The 16,566-nt window shown below is 39.1% G+C and overlaps 1 protein-coding gene across 7 annotated transcripts in view; it reads left to right on the plus strand.

Annotated features, from left to right (window-relative positions):
* LOC135488063 (protein kinase C-binding protein NELL1-like) overlaps positions 1-16,566 on the plus strand; it is a 137,236-nt gene that overhangs the window by 92,770 nt on the left and 27,900 nt on the right. Inside the window, exons 11-16 of one of the 7 annotated variants that reach the window (XM_064772454.1) lie at positions 445-483; positions 4,140-4,259; positions 6,533-6,577; positions 9,814-9,951; positions 13,160-13,282; positions 13,801-13,896. In XM_064772454.1, the coding sequence (XP_064628524.1) occupies positions 445-483; positions 4,140-4,259; positions 6,533-6,577; positions 9,814-9,951; positions 13,160-13,282; positions 13,801-13,896 (561 nt within the window). The remainder of the gene's footprint in view (positions 1-444; positions 484-4,139; positions 4,260-6,532; positions 6,578-9,813; positions 9,952-13,159; positions 13,283-13,800; positions 13,897-16,566) is intronic. The other 6 variants (XM_064772457.1, XM_064772456.1, XM_064772455.1 and 3 more) reach the window with 6 other exon arrangements.

Raw genomic sequence — 16,566 nt, forward strand, 5'->3', positions numbered from 1 at the left:
AGAGCTTGTATTCCAAATGACTTCGAGTAACAAACTCACACAAAAAGCTTGAAGTGACCCTTCTTAGTTGCGCATGTTAAAACTCTGAATTCCCAATTTGTTCACGCAGAAGTAAATGTTGCTGATTTAATTGGTCTTTCAGGACTTTTTCGGATTGTTTTCTCATATTTTAGAAATCTATCGGTTAAATACTAACTTTCAATAAAAAGCCTATTACTTTTAAAAGATTTGGTGTCTGAGTGACTGATAGATCATGACGACACAATAACTGCACCAGTTCCAGATTTGTTTGTTAAAAGTAAAAACTAACCAACTGAGTGATTTGATAAAGCTATCCATCTAAATTGTATCAAAATAGTATTTCATTTGTACTAACTAGGCTAGTGATCTAAAAACTATAAATACTTGGAAAAAAGTACTGAAGGTCTTTTTCATCTCAACTAGAGCAAAGATCAGGAAGTTCTAAGGATAAACGCTCATCAGGTAAACGTGTGCGATGTTTTGTTATTGCATGGAGGTATGCTTGACGCTGTGCTCCCTAGGTGGCACTGTGTACAGGTCAGGTGAATCCAGGGCAACCAGTGGACGCTCCGATCCAGCTCTTGCATCATGGGAGTGACTGCGCATGGGCTTGTTAGTTTAAACGCGGCATGTGCCATGCATTGTTCTGACTTTGCACTTCCTCTCCAGAACATCCCCATCAATTAGCTGTTGTATATAGAAATGTGTCTTGGACATTCCCTCATGGTTAGCACATTCCTCAGTTGGTCTTCATATTGCTCCCATTCTCCAACAATGGATTATTGCATTGAATAACCTTGTTTATCGAGCCTTAGCTTGTAGGCTGTGGAGCATGGCAATCATGTAGCAAGGATACCAGAAGTGCGTAATGTGGTGTGAAGAAGTTATAAACAACCGAATTAATCGTTATCTCCTCATCGGAGGGTGAAATAATGTAATCATTGCAACTATGGTTTTTACGGTTAACGTGTTTTATATTCAAATTGAATATTGAAGGAGTCCTATACAACTAAATATTGTATTGGCCTGTGTGTTCACAGTAAGGTTTGTATTGGTTGTCTCCCCAGACACCACACGGTTGGACCTAATAATCCAAAACTGAGGTTTTTGCCAATGTTTTGGGTGAATTGGCAGCGCCACCTGAGTGGTGGTTGGGGAGATAACCAATACGTAATGTGAGGATTCTAAAACGCCTCAAAATTCACATATTTTATAATGTTTTAGGCATGATCCACTGAGAATTTGCTTTCAACTAATTTAAAGAGGTTATGATGGTCTGAGATAAACTTCCTGGTCAGAATGAGGCTAATGTGATATCCAGTATAAAAATTAAACATTCCGACCAAGGTGTTTTAGAATTTTTCACTATTGCATAGCTTTGGGTCCATGTGTATTCATGCATTGGCGATATTTGTGTCCCTTTGTTACGAAAGATAATAAAAAATGCCTTGGTGAATTACATAATATGAACTGCTTTAGTGAATTCCATAATAGGATTTTCCTTTGTGAACTCTGAAACTTGTTTTTAACCTCACAACCATTGCACACTTCGGTATCTTTCTTGCCCTAAATGAGGGTTTGTCCAAGACTAAAATGTCTTGATTGAAATGAATTAGCTGGTGCACAGGGGAGACTAAGATGAACGTTGGAATGGAATGATTCAGTGGTCTTGCTTGAAGTGAAGTGTAAAAAATAGAAGTTAATCAAGTTTTCATGTCATCAAATATAGAAAATACCTGTAATAAAGTGACTGGCTTGTGTTTACATGTTCTAATTGCCAATGAAAATCAAGATTTGTGTTTGATTCGTTAATTCACTTCCTTGCTGTTGCATTAATGAACCCTCTCAGTCAGGGAAATATCATTGCACTTCATAATTTGCACCCTGATGCACTATTCAATGAACATCATGCAGTTGCGAGTCGGCATACCCAGGAATGCATCAGTGAATTACTGTGAATACTAATTGTTATGAATGTAGATTATGTAGCACTTATAACTGACAGGACATCTGTATTAAGTTCAGTTTATCTGATAAATTCTACACATTTCCATTCAATTCATGTTTTTTAATTGAGTTGTCAAAATTGTTTTCATTGTCTTCTTTTTTAATTTATGACTTATTGCACTGATTTCATTTTCTTGAATAGTCGAGAGAGACATATTAGTATCTTATGTTAATAGATTGTCCTTTACTGTGTCAGTCTCTTTATCATCTTTAGTAATTTAGTTAATTGATAGGTCAGACCCATCTATCACTCTCAGTCATGTTACCTTCATAGGGATGATGAAAATGTTTTCATTATGCTTATGCACATTTATGCACATTTGTGGTAACTAATTAACTTATATCAGTTTTGTAGTTTTCAAACAAATGTGACCTTTTAGTGCAAATATGATATTTGCCATGTGAAAAAAGCACAATTTATATCTGACTTTGCGTGAACTGATCAGAGAATTAAAGGCTTTGACTAATGGTAAATTGGGAAGAACGTTTGATCATGTTCATGGGGTCGTTGAATGATGGGTTTCATCAGTAACTGCATGGTGTTCTATGATATCAGACACATCTCATTTTGTTGCTGCACTGTCATTTAATTTCTTGTCTTCTCTTTATTTTCTGTTTAATTATGTTGCGGACTCTGTGCTCCCCACAAATTGTGATGTTGTCATTCAGTGCCTGTTTATGTTTTTCATTCACTCACTGCTCTCAAAGACCCCCAACGATTAAAACAACTGGTGCGTTACCATCTGTCATGTCAAAGAACTATAAGTGTCAAATTCGATGTATATGTACTTTGAATTTATCTATCACTTTTCAGTCCATTTGGTGACTTGGATATGACATGATGAAAGGCTGTGAAAGCAACATTGGTGTCTCTTGATTGGCACATCTGTTATAGCCATCTGTTCTCAATTCCTTGAAATATCAAGCCCAAAGAGAAATGCTTGTTGTTAGTGTTTCCAATATTTGAATCCAACCCTTTCGTCATTTGTTGTGAACAGTGAGTGGGTGTTTTGCCCCATTGTTTTGAAGAATTAAGTTTACTCTAATTTCTCTGAAGTCTATGATTTTTTTCCATTTTCTTACCTTACTTATGAGTTGAGTCCTGTCAAACTTGTATTGTTGTCTAAATGTCCTGGTCTCAACCTTGTGGTCTTAGATGTCCAATGCTCAGAAAAAGGAACTAAGATGTTGCTAAAAGACGAAGGAGAAGTGACGATGATTGAAACTGAATGACGACTGCACTTGAACCAGACATAGTTTAGAGATATTCTGATGGGCGTGGCTGCTCTAGTTGGCAGTCACGAGCTGAGGAAAGTTGGAAGGATATATTAGCAATATCTAAACAGTTAACCTTCTCAAATATGGATGAAGAATATGTCATAAATGTCCAACTCCACAATTGCCAAGTAATGCTAGTGACGTTTTGTTGTTTGTGAAAAGGTTGAGGAGATATTGTCGCAAAAAGTTGCTGCAAACTCTTGATGTGGTTGGATGAGATATGAGGATGATGCAACTTCATTTTCTGGGTAAGATTGAATACTCAGTCATGTATCACCTGCAAGTCAAAACCAGAAGTTGTCTTGAAGAAAAGTAGATTCAAGTTCTCTGCTTGACCAATGAAGTAGTTCTCCAGGACAGATTTTATCACAAGCAATCGGGACTTACAGTGAGAGCCTCGGAAACAACTTCACAAATACAAAATGGTCTTTTAAAAATCCAAGCTATTAAAGAAAGTTATTATAGTATGTCTGAGCGATGTGTGCATGCTCACACGCATCCTGGCATGACACAGGTCAAGACTGATGCTCATCTTTCTTAAAGCTAGAAACAATGTGTTCTTAATGAATTATAAGATTCCAAAATGCACCACATATGAAATTATTTTGAAAACCCTAAGAATATTTCAGTCCTATGAGTGTTTTGTTAAATCTTAAGTTAGCCGTGTTGCGAGTTGGTATTTTTTCAAATGGCATTTTTCATTTTTCCTCTTCAACCATCAGAATGTCTCGAATCTCATGTGAGAATGTGGTGGGCGCAGATGTCAATTGACACCAGACACATTTAGTGACTGGAACACAAGTTTCAAACAATTATATTGCACATATTTTCAGGCACTGACTACTGTGCGCAGGGACACAAGTGCCATAGCAACGCAACGTGCATCAATTTTGATACGAGATATGCTTGCCAGTGCAACCAAGGTTTCCATGGCGATGGGATAACATGTGAAGGTGTGTCCTTTGTGGTCATTTGTTGCTTGTACTGTCAACTGACCAAGTCCAACTTGGTTTAGTCGTATTATATTGCTTGTGGCTATTTGGTGTTAAGCACGGAATGTGCCGTGGACTGGGCTACCCTACCCAGCCATGCTCTTCCTCTGCTTGTTTTATTTGTTGTATTTACCTCTTCTAGTTATGATGATGCAGCATTTTATGTTTATCATTAATAATTGAATTAGTGTTGTCTTCATTTGAATTGTGGGCTGATTAAAATAGTTGTGGTCCATGTATGGGGCTGTCTAATGGAACTAAATAATGATGGTTTCATCTGATTTAAAAACTTAAGTTAATTTAAAGCTCTGCTCAAAATATGAATGTATCCCTTTGTATTTGATATTTGTGTCTCAGTTAGTATTAAACCAGTGTTTAAATCCCCACTATCCAGAATGCAATTAATTGACTAAAAAAAGTGTGATAACTGTAACTCCAACAACCCCCTTACCACTAGATTATGAATTGAACAGAACATCCAAGATCTTTGTAAAGTTGTGTGTGGTAGTTTTAATGCTGACTGAATTAATGGAAGAAGTTGATTACAGTTTAGTTGCAATGGACTCGGATTAACGCACTCTTGAGCTCAGTGATGGAGCAGTGGACCAGCAATCCAAAGATGTGTGTTTAAAATCCAAATCAAGGCAACTTCATTCTTTATCTGTTATTAGCCCTGGCATGGGATATAACATTCATGACTGAGACCTTAGTAATATTATGAAATCATATAAAATCATGGCAAATCCACATTAAGAGTTCTGTGACCCCCCATGCACACCAAATGTGTTGTAACCAGTATCTATGCGACCAGCCTGCATTATAAGCGTCTTTATTCGTAGAACCTTGCCCTTTGTATGGTATATCTTAATTCTGCATGCATCATCAATTTGTCAGACTTCCTTTCTAAATAACAATCATTAATAATTTGTTGATGTTATTTTCATACTTGGGCAATTGTTTACTAAAGTTTTATTTTTTAGTTAAGGTTAGAACTTTTAAGTCAGTACTTGTTAATTCTGAATAGATTTTTTTGTGAGTGATGCATATCATTCAGTTACATCACCCCATATCTGTTGGCACTTTGACAGGTTCTTGGTAAAGTTGACTGTCCGCAATTTTACTTCCAGCCTCTGCAGTCCAATCACTTTATTTGCCAGACATTTCTGACGTGAAGAAATTCATTGTTCCTCAAAGAAAATTATCATACCTTTGTTTCATTTGGTAGTGTGTGTAATCAAGAATAAAGAATAAGATTTTATCAATTCATGATGCAATTGAATAAGTCCCCAATGATTTCCTGATCAATCAATTGCATCTTTAATTATGTCTCATTATCATTAAACCAAACCCCATATATTATTTTGTAAATCCTTGAATTCCTTATATAGCTAGATACTGAAGTAAAAACCAAATCCATCAATCCATAAACTCAGGAATAAACATTCTTGATGAAACCCATTTTGACTTCTATAAAACACATCGCTTCTTTTAAAAGATATTTCATTATTCGTAGATTTTTCACCAAAGATTTTTTTTTCTTCTTTGGAATGATTATGCCATAATGCTATTCTACCTCAATCAACTTGTTACTTCTACTTTATTACTAGTGCTTCAATTGAATTTCTAAGGGCGTTCTTCTACAGTAGCCCTGTTACTTCCTAAACGAACCCATTACTTCTCTAGCACTTAATCTGTTTCTTCTTCACCGACCCATTATCTCTACAGCTGCACTGTCTTTTCTTCAATAGATTTATTCTTCCCCTTGTTACCCAATCACATTGTCAAAATAAGCTAATACTTTGTAAAGAAAACAAATACCTGTGATAGTGCACTTCTTCGGTAAATATACAACTGAGCTAAAGAATGACATCTTTTTCTTAGATGACAATCACTCCTGGTTGGCCTGTGGTTGCACCTGAACACCCTTAACTCCAACAGCCAAACTCACTGTTCCCTCCTAAAATCAGTCTTCCTATTCCAATTAGGGGAATTCTCGTTCTTTTCTATGCTCCATAATATTTGATCAAGTCCCCCTATATTTCACACATTGAGTCCAATCTCCAATTGCCAAGCTTACTACAATTATTTCAAGATGTTTTCTATGTTCAGCTCCCAATGCCTATTATAAGTAGTCCCAAGATTTCAGATGTTTTTTCAGCGCCCTATGCCCGTCTTCAGGCACTTCATTCATTTTGCAAATTATCCTGACCTGATTTCATAACTTCCTTTTGTAGTGATCAATGCCTCTGCCTTAGCAAGTGTAAATGTGTTAAGTTCAGGTGTGTTCAGTCTAGCAGTGGTATTTGTAGTTTTTTGCCTTTTTATATGCAACATCTCTATTAAATGATTGTGTTGACATGATCACCTTCAAGCCACTTGCTGTAGTGACACTTTCAGCCACACTTCCTACTGTATGAGCCACCCAAGTTGATTGAAAGTGATTGATTCTAGTTTGTAAGGTAAGGTGGTACAATTATAGCTCCAACACAATTATGGCCTCAGTGTGGATTAATGTATACTACCAGTTCTTTTCAACACTGGAGGGGCTATTTCAATTGTACTGGGGCTATACCTTACCTGTCGTCATTTGAGAAACAAAGGTTGTAAGTGACGTTATTGCAGTTATTTTCAGTTCAAAGCACAAAACCTTTCAAATTTTTCTCGGATGATTTTGCAAAACGATATCAGTCAGACTACAATGAGTTTGAATTTATTTCAGATTCAAGAGATGTTCAGTTGGAAAACTATAACCTTGGTACAATTATAGCACCTTATAGTGTAGGAGAGAGCTGGTCTTACACAGTAATGCACCCATAAGGTATTCTTGTACCAGGGCTATAACTGTACCATCTCACCTTACTAATCATTGGGCCTTGTTCGTGCTATTAAGTGTGACTAAAGCGAAGTGTATTTCAGCTTCACTAGTCAGCTTCTATGATACCATTTGATATCAACTAGGAATGCTGTGATGGGCAGTCATTTAATGTTGATGTTGCTGCTGTACAGCCATCCCTCGTAGATGTCCCACCCAGCCTACAAACACCATAGTCTAACCCACACTTGCATCCCCTTCCTCTGCAAACATAGGGCTTCAATAATAGTGATCAAAATTGGGTTGCTATTACCAAGGAAAGCTTCTAGTATGACTTGGTGAACTTGTGTTCAATACAGGGCCAAATTTAGGGGTCTGAGAAAGTGGGGGCATCCTTGGTAGTTTTTTGGGTTAATTTTTTTCAAAACACCAGATCTATTTCAAGGATTCAATAGAGTAAAGAATTCGGATAACATCGTAATAAGAAGCTGTTCTCGTGATATAATTATGAGCATGGTAAAGTAATCCTATGACTCTGATGTCATCCTTATAAGCTGTGCTGGTGATATATCCCAATCGTAAAGAGACATTCTGACTCTGATGTCATCCTAATCAGAAGATGTGCTGGTGATATATGCACATGGGAAAGAGACACTCAAATACTGATGTCATCCCAATTAGATGCTGTGCTGGTCTATATGCTCACGGTAAAGAAGCTAATGTTGTCCTTTCTCAATTGATTTACCTTATGCACAAATTCTGAGCAGTGCTTTGATCAAAGTTTAACAATAAAAGGTTAGCTATAGATTCTTTATCAGCATTTCATTACAGTTTGTGTCATATATCACATGTATTGACATAATCTACTATAGTTTGATTTGTGTCATCCAGCACTTACACAACCACTGGGAAAAGGTTGGGAATGGTAAAAACATTTTGAGCGGTTTCCCCTATGTCATCCAGCAGGTGCTGTAATATTTCGGAACAATTTTTAGAATATTTATAGTGTGTGAATACTGTACTCATGTAGATTTGACAGTACTTCTTCGACAGTCATGGGCCCCTGGGATAATCTTCCCTGAGAAAATCAGGAACATGCAAAATCTAGCTAATTTGTCTTTTAAATCTGGCTTGTCCGATTCGATAGGAGTTGGTCCCCCAGGGTTTCAAAATTTGCATGATGTACAATATTCAATGTAAAATATGTAAATAATAGGAGTAGATTTGCATGCATCAAATTCTATGAAAATACACGATAATCTGTAAAAAAAGACAGCTATGTATATAGGAATAAATCTGATCCCATCACACAGAATGTCAGTCTACAAAGAAGGGCCCTTAATGTCATGAGACTATCCAGTGAAGTTCAGTTCATTTGCCTTCCAATAATGTACACCTATTATCACCTGTACATTTATGTGGGTGCGCGAAGAGGTCAGGAAAGATTGGAACTGAACGCAGTGAAAGCCATATTGCAAATTTGGCTGGTACATGTGAGTTGCTAAACATGGTGAACTGAAAGTAGCATAACCAGGAATGGGGGGGGGGGCAGAAAAAGGGTTCCTTGGACTGGTAACTTGGGGTATCCCTGTCATATTTTAAGAGAAATGTCCTACAGTCAAAATCACAAACTGTCATCCCTTAATTCGTGTCATTGGTGTTACCTAGCATATCTGACACAAAGCAGGAAGGATGTCAATTGTGACTTGGACTGTAATTGTATTATCAGACAACAAGTTATTTGAGAAAGTCACAAGAAATTTTGGAGACAGCGCATCCTCATCGATGTCATGACTGGTCGAAGAATTTTAAGAATAACGTACATGTAGTTAACTAATAAACTATGATTTAGGCCAGGCATAACATTCCCAGGTGTTGATGTAAGTGTAGAATTTGACATGCTCAAAAAAGCCTACATTTCTGCATTGTCACTTAACCCTTTGAAGCCTGATCTCGACTTTAGTCGCCAAAGAAAAACCTCTCTGTTTGCCCGATCTCGACTATGGTCGCCAAAACTCACTCGGCAACCCTTCACATTGAACACTTACTACAGCTTTGTGCAACTGAGGTATTCCAAATGACAACTTAACGTTACATAATGTGGTGGCTGAGCATGATTTTCATATAAGGTTTTCTGGGGTGAAAATTTGAGTTCTGGCGGTATTTTGGCGTCAAAGATGATGTAAATAATATTTTGCTTCTGAAATTCGGGCTTTATTGGGTGGTATTTCTGTGGAAACTCGGGCTCGAAAGGGTTAAAGAAGTGGTGATATTTGTGACTTTTGCTACAACCAGGCGCCAGAATCGGCCTTATGATCACATTGTGCCAGCACAGGTGTTTCCCAATCTGCATCTGTGATTAGCTAATATGTCACATCAAGTGATTGGCCCAGTATAATCTGGCATATATTTTGTATGTTTTTCTGTAATATCAGCCAATATAGAGGGAGGGAATGCTTTTGTGGTCATTTTCTACAGATAACCATTTTGCTCAAGTGGTATGACAAAAATTCTGATTTACCCTCAGATCCTTTAATTTTTACTTGACCTGTATAGTAGAGGATTCTCATTTTTTATATAAATGTTGCTGGTGCTGTGGTGGTAACTTTTTGCGTAAATAGATTCACATCTATCTTCTTATGCGTAGTGCTTTATAACCTCTTACCCTAACCTTGTATTCAAATCATCCTGCTTTACTTTCAGATGTGAATGAATGCACTAGATTGGGTGGGTCACATGGCCATCATTGTGGTGACCATACTCAATGCATTAACACCGTGGGCTCATACTACTGTCGATGCTTGCCGGGTTATACCACCGTTGATGCATTTACCTGCCAAGGTAAGCCTTCTAACACATGCAGCTTGCTGCCTGCTACAAAGCCCTGCACTTACCACCCATGCTTTCCTCCTTTTCCTGTAACAGCTCTTGCATTCTGCAATCAAATACCCTCTTCATGCTCTTCTGAACACATTAAGTGACTCCCCACCATATCATCAAAGTAGAAATTGAGCTTCTCAATCACCAAAGATTCTGTTCCTATTTACTAGCACCATTCCTCTCTGATCTGTAGGGACAACATGACCTCATTGACCCATTCATTGAGCTTTTATGTACAACCACCATCTCTCATAAACACATTATCTTGGCTGAGAACATACCCCAACATCCCTTAACAGAGCCTTATCTCAAAGAGTTCTCAACCTTATGCAATCTAGTGTGAGAGTAGGTCAGCCCTCATGAGCTTATTTAGTTACCCATTGACACTGTTGCATTGTGAGAGTACTTTACATAATTGTTTCCATTCACACTTGACTCGTGCTTCAACACTACATTTTCACTGTTTTTGAGAGTACTCCAACCTGGACAACCTGTTCCCACTGTGTTTGAGAGTACCCCCATCTGTTTCAAACCATTCTCACCATGTTTGTGTGTTCCCCAACCTGTTTAAACTCATTCTCACTGTGTTTGAAAGTACCTCCAACCTGTTTCAACTCATTGTCACTGTGAGAGTACCTCAATCTGTTTCAAACCATCTCACCATGTTTGAGTGTTCCCCAACCTGTTTCAACTCATTGTCACTGTGAGAGTACCCCAGTCTGTTTCAACCCATTCTCACTGTGTTTGAGAGTACCCCAAGTCTGTTTCAACCCATTCTCACTGTGTTTGAGAGTACCCCAACTGTTTCAGCACATTATCACTGTGTTTGAGAGTACCCCGAACTTGTTTCAATACATTATCACTGTGTTTGAGAGTACCCCCAACTGTTTCAGCACATTATCACTGTGTTTGAGAGTACCCCCAACCTGTTTCAACACATTATCACTGTGTTTGAGAGTACCCCCAACCTGTTTCAGCACATTATCACTGTGTTTGAGAGTACCCCCAACCTGTTTCAACACATTATCACTGTGTTTGAGAGTACCCCCAACCTGTTTCAACACATTATCACTGTGTTTGAGAGTACCCCCAACTGTTTCAGCACATTATCACTGTGTTTGAGAGTACCCCCAACCTGTTTCAACACATTATCACCATGTTTGAGAGTACCCCCAACCTGTTTCAACACATTATCACTGTGTTTGAGAGTACCCCCAACCTGTTTCAACACATTATCACTGTGTTCGAGAGTACCCCCAACCTGTTTCAACACATTATCACCGTGTTTGAGAGTACCCCCAACCTGTTTCAACACATTATCACTGTGTTTGAGAGTACCCCCAACCTGTTTCAACACATTATCACTGTGTTTGAGAGTACCCCCAACCTGTTTCAACACATTATCACTGTGTTTGAGAGTACCCCCAACCTGTTTCAACACATTATCACCGTGTTTGAGAGTACCCCCAACCTGTTTCAACACATTATCACTGTGTTTGAGAGTACCCCCAACCTGTTTCAACACATTATCACTGTGTTTGAGAGTACCCCCAACCTGTTTCAACACATTATCACCGTGTTTGAGAGTACCCAGTCTATTTTAATTCATTCACATGGATTTAGGAGAGAACCCGACCAATTTAGTATTTGTGCATCAACTGATCACTTTAGAAACTTAGCAGAAAATTGTAATCAGTAAAATTGCTTCAAAGGAAGAGTACCTGTAACCCAGACAATTAAGCAATATTTAACAGGGAGCCACCTCTCTCGCAGCAGCTTTGTAATACTGTTGGTAAACAATTATTGTGTTCGATGTTTTTCGCGAAATAGTAGCATTGGTTTGGTCCAAAACTTAGGTTCAAGTTTATTTACCATTCCTTTTCATCAAATAAAAATTTGGCATTCACCAATTAGTTTTCAAGATGGTCACCTTCCCCAAATGTGCAAATTTCCTTCAAAATCCATTTTCGTGGCGTATGAAGTGAAACAATGAGAAGGGTGGTTTCCCTGTGTTTCCATCACAACAGGGGATGTGCATGAATGCCTATGCGTTTCCTCTTTACTTGGTATTTTATGATCAGGAATTTACTGTGGATATCTATACACTTTATTCTCGGTTTTAAAGGGTAACTCGTGTCCAATTTCACCATATAATGTTTTTAGCTGTTTTTGACAAATGACTACGTCACTTTCTCATAAATCGGTAAGGTTTTCGAATCGAAATGCACATTTTTTTTCTAGAAATTGATGGTTTAATCCCGCCCGGACGGCTCGCTTCGATGCCGTTTTCGTTGATGATGTCACAACATGAACATTTTCGCGGTCGCGGTGGTTTACATTCTGCGATTTTATAATAAATCTAATCAAAAATGGAAAATTTGAGCTTTACATTTGTGATCAACAATTAAAAACGGAAGTATTTCCGCAAAGTTGTAGATCACATCATAGTATCACTTTAAACGACCTATTCAGCATGTAGTATGTGTCCAGCCCCTTTTTAACAATGAGGCGGTCATAATTTAGCATTGCTATAACGCTCAGGCCAATCCGGAGCATACGCCCGCAGTGTGTAATCTTATCATTGCCGCTCATTGAAGAATTGGTGTCGATTACTAGTGATTGGTCAGAATACCAGAATGATGACCAGCTGGTTTACGACCCTTCGATCCCTACAATGACCACCTTCCAATTGCATTGCTGAACTCGCCAATCCAGACATAATTCCCACTTGAAAACATGCCTCCATTCATTATGCCTGGAATACACATGCAGTGGAAGCCAATACTGGCAGAGATAATATGCTTGACTGTTATCGCTGCTTTGGAGAATGGTATAGTGGTTGCCCTCGTCAGGCGATATTAAGGATCAAAGTTTGATTGATATGAGTGACAATTTTGCCACCAGGGGCCACATACAAAAACATACAATACATAGAGATGCAACCAGTGGTTTTTCATAGGTGTACTGATGACCAAATTTCATCCAGCTATTTGATTTGACTTACTTCTCAAGGGCGGTGTCAAAAGTGACCATTTGTCTGTAGGATCAATCTGGTGAGCACAATGGCCCCTGGCCTTTATATCAAAAGAATTTTTTACTTTAGCTCGCTTAAGCAGATCGCTTTTATGATTGTACTTCATAAGAATTGGCTCTGATGTATATCTTTCAGAACACAATGAATGCTTGACGGGACAAAATGATTGTGATGAGAATGCCGATTGTATCAACACTGTTGGAAGTTATGAGTGCAAGTGCAAGGCCGGCTACCCAGGCAATGGGAAGACATGTAAAGGTAGGGAAACAATGCTTGTTTTAGATATCAATCATAATGGTGGATGATGAAACCCTCTGGGCATGATCGAAACACCAGTGTTAATCCTACATTCTGTAGCCAGTGAGTTCTGGTGATGATGTTTGTTTATTTTTGACAATTTTGTAGACATGTTCGAATGGATAATTGAAATCAAAATCAGTGGTCATCATCACAATTTGCTGGGCTATAGCCAGAGCTGCAAGCGGCTCATCCGGCCAGAGCTAACACCAGATTCAGTATCATTAAGTGACTAGGAGTATCAATCTCCCTGGATAGGATGCTGGTCCATTGCTAGTTAACTCTCCAGGCAAGCCTGGTACCCATTATACTCCAGGGTTGGATGAAGCAATGTAAGGTTAGGTGTCTTGCTGAAGGACTCCAAGAGTCAAACTCATGACATCCTGATTTTTTAAACCGGCGCTCTAAACGCAATAGCACTGATCTCTCTCAATGTTAGCTTGCACATGTCGTAAAAATCTGACACAATTTCATTTCAGCCACTTGTAAAGAGAGTTGTCTGCATGGTGGGACTTGTGTTGCCCCCGATACCTGCAAGTGTCGCCATGGATTCAGAGGGAAACTTTGTGAAATAGGTATGTGCACCTGTCCAGGCTCTCAGTGCTCTTACTTTAACCACTCTGCTTGATTGGGAGGGATGGAATGACTACAAAATAACATGTACCATAAACTGCAAAATATTTGCACCAATTTTAATATTTATAGCAATTTTCTCCAAAAATATGAAAAATTTACAATATTTATTTTGAATGTTTTGGCAGGTCACAAAAAAAGTCAAAACAGTATTTTATGCAAAATCCGAGAAACTTTCTGGTTTTTGGCTCACCGTTAGGGGAGTCTATACGATAGCGCTGTGTCCGTCGGCGGCGTCGTCGTTGTCGTCGTCGTCGTCATCCGTCGTATCCTGTTTCAGAAACAGTGCCACGTTTCTTAACCGCTAGGGCTATGAACTTGAAACTTTGTACACAGCACCCCCTAGGTCAGGTGACCTCTGACACTGAATTTCGGTCCGATCTGATTCTCAACTTGGCCACCAGGGGGCCAAATGTCGAATTAGGAAGAATACATCACATATCTTACGGGTTTTCAATTTGACCTACTTTTCAAGGTCACCGAGGTCATATGGCGTAAATTGGCCGTTAGAGTGTAAACTATGGCACATTTCTTAACCAGTAAAGCTATGAACTTGAAACTTGGTGCATATAACCCCCTACATCAGATAACCTCTGATGCTGAATTTTTGCCCGATCTGATTCTTTATTCGGCCACCAGGGGGCCATAATAGAAAAAGTAAGAAGTGCAATATCTTGCTTATTTTTAATGATTCGTTTTCAATGACATTTTTGTGGTAGGTTCTCCTAGCAATGATACATCACATATCATATAAGTTTTTGATCTGACCTGCTTTTCAAGGTCACAGAGGTCAAATGGCGTAAATTGGTCGTTTGATTGTAACTATGGCACGTTTCTTAACCACTAAAGCTTTGAACTTGAAATTTGATACACATGACTCCCTACGTCATGTAACCTTGGACACCGAATTTCGATCTAATCTGGTACTCAACTCGGCCACCAGGGGGCCAAAACTAAAATAGGTAAAAAGTGCAATATCTCGTTTATTAGTGACTTGTTTTTGATGATATTCTTATGGTACTTACTCCAAGCAACGATACATCACATGTCATACCGACTTTCGTTTGACCTATATACTATACATGTACAATGTTTCTTAATCTGGATGAATTCTAAAGCACCAAATATCTATACGGTGAGCACAATGGCCCCTGGCCGTTTCATTAGTGTACAACGAGCAGTTTTAGGATGTTATCATTGTGATGAGTGTGTAGGGCAGACCTACGATAGGCAGGTTTGTTTAGCGAGAGGATGCAGTTGTTCTTAGTTCTTTTTGTACAAACTTCCCTATCGATTTATGACCCGACACAAATCCAATATGGCTGCCAGGCTGCCATCTTTCTTCTCCACCCCACCACTTCAGAACCAGTTTCGTGACAGCCAGAAACATGTCTGGTGCCCACGGAGAGGGGGCAAACATTTTGCCTCGATCGCGTTATGTCTAGTTAAGAAACTGTTGATCCCATCACTTTGGTTTCATTGAAAACTTGGTTACATAATTCTTGAACTTCCTATGACACATACCGACTGGTTAGGCACTATTATTGTAAATTGGAACATTTGAAGGAACTAAAGTTTCAGACAGTCCAAAAACCATAATTTATATTTTATGTCGTTCATACTCTACCCAGGTCAGACTTTTGCATGTGTACTCCATTCGGACACACCCGAGGAAGAAATAATCTATTTATAATAGAAATCTCTTAGCTAGTTCGCTTAGCTACACCTAGGCGGCGCCCCTATACAACCTCTGCCTCGTGTGAGCCGCCAACACCAGTACTTCTTCCTCGGCCGAGTTTTTTTACGTCGTTTTCGCCCAATTTTGGCCGATTCCACGCTAAAGAAGGACACCCCGGGACACCTTCGGGACGCTTATTGATTCTAGGAGACGGGTGAGATCGTTCTTTTACAATCCCCCCTCGATTTCTGCTTTTGGAGCGTGCTTTTTCTGCCGTCTCCCAAGAAATTTTTTCTCCGTTCTCCCGGGCTGTGGGTCACGTGACCCGTTCGTTTTTAGCTCACCTCTTAGCAGAGGTGAGCTTATCCCATACCGTGGCGTCCGTCGTCCGTCGTCGTCGTCGTCGTCGTCGTCGTCGTCGTCCGTCGTCCGTTAGCAGGGCACGTTTCGTAACTGTTAGAGCTATTGAGTTGAAACTTGGTACACATGTACCCTTATGTAATGACACCTGGGAGACCAAGTTTTGGTCCAATTCGTTTCATGGTTTGGCCACCAGTGACCAAACGTTAAAAGTGAAAATATGCAATATCTCCCTTAATAGTAGTCGGGAAATTTTGAAAAAAATATGGAAGGTACTTCTAGCAAAGGTGCATCATATATCCTCCGGGTTTTTGATTTGACCTCCTTTTCAAGGTCACAGAGGTCAAATGGTGTAAATTAGCCGTTAGGATGTAATGATGGCACGTTTCTAAACTGCAATGACTATTGATACCAAATTTGGTACACATTTACCCCTTAGTCAGGTGATCTCAGGGACCGAAGTTTGGTCCAATATGATTCACCACTTGACCACCAGGGGGCAAAATCCAAAAACCTTAAAAATGTGATTATTCCTTAACTTCTTGCCCGATTGCCACCAATTTGATATCATGGG

This window comes from Lineus longissimus, chromosome 5 (genome assembly GCF_910592395.1).
Source record: "Lineus longissimus chromosome 5, tnLinLong1.2, whole genome shotgun sequence".
Classification (NCBI taxonomy): Eukaryota; Metazoa; Nemertea; class Pilidiophora; order Heteronemertea; family Lineidae; genus Lineus; species Lineus longissimus.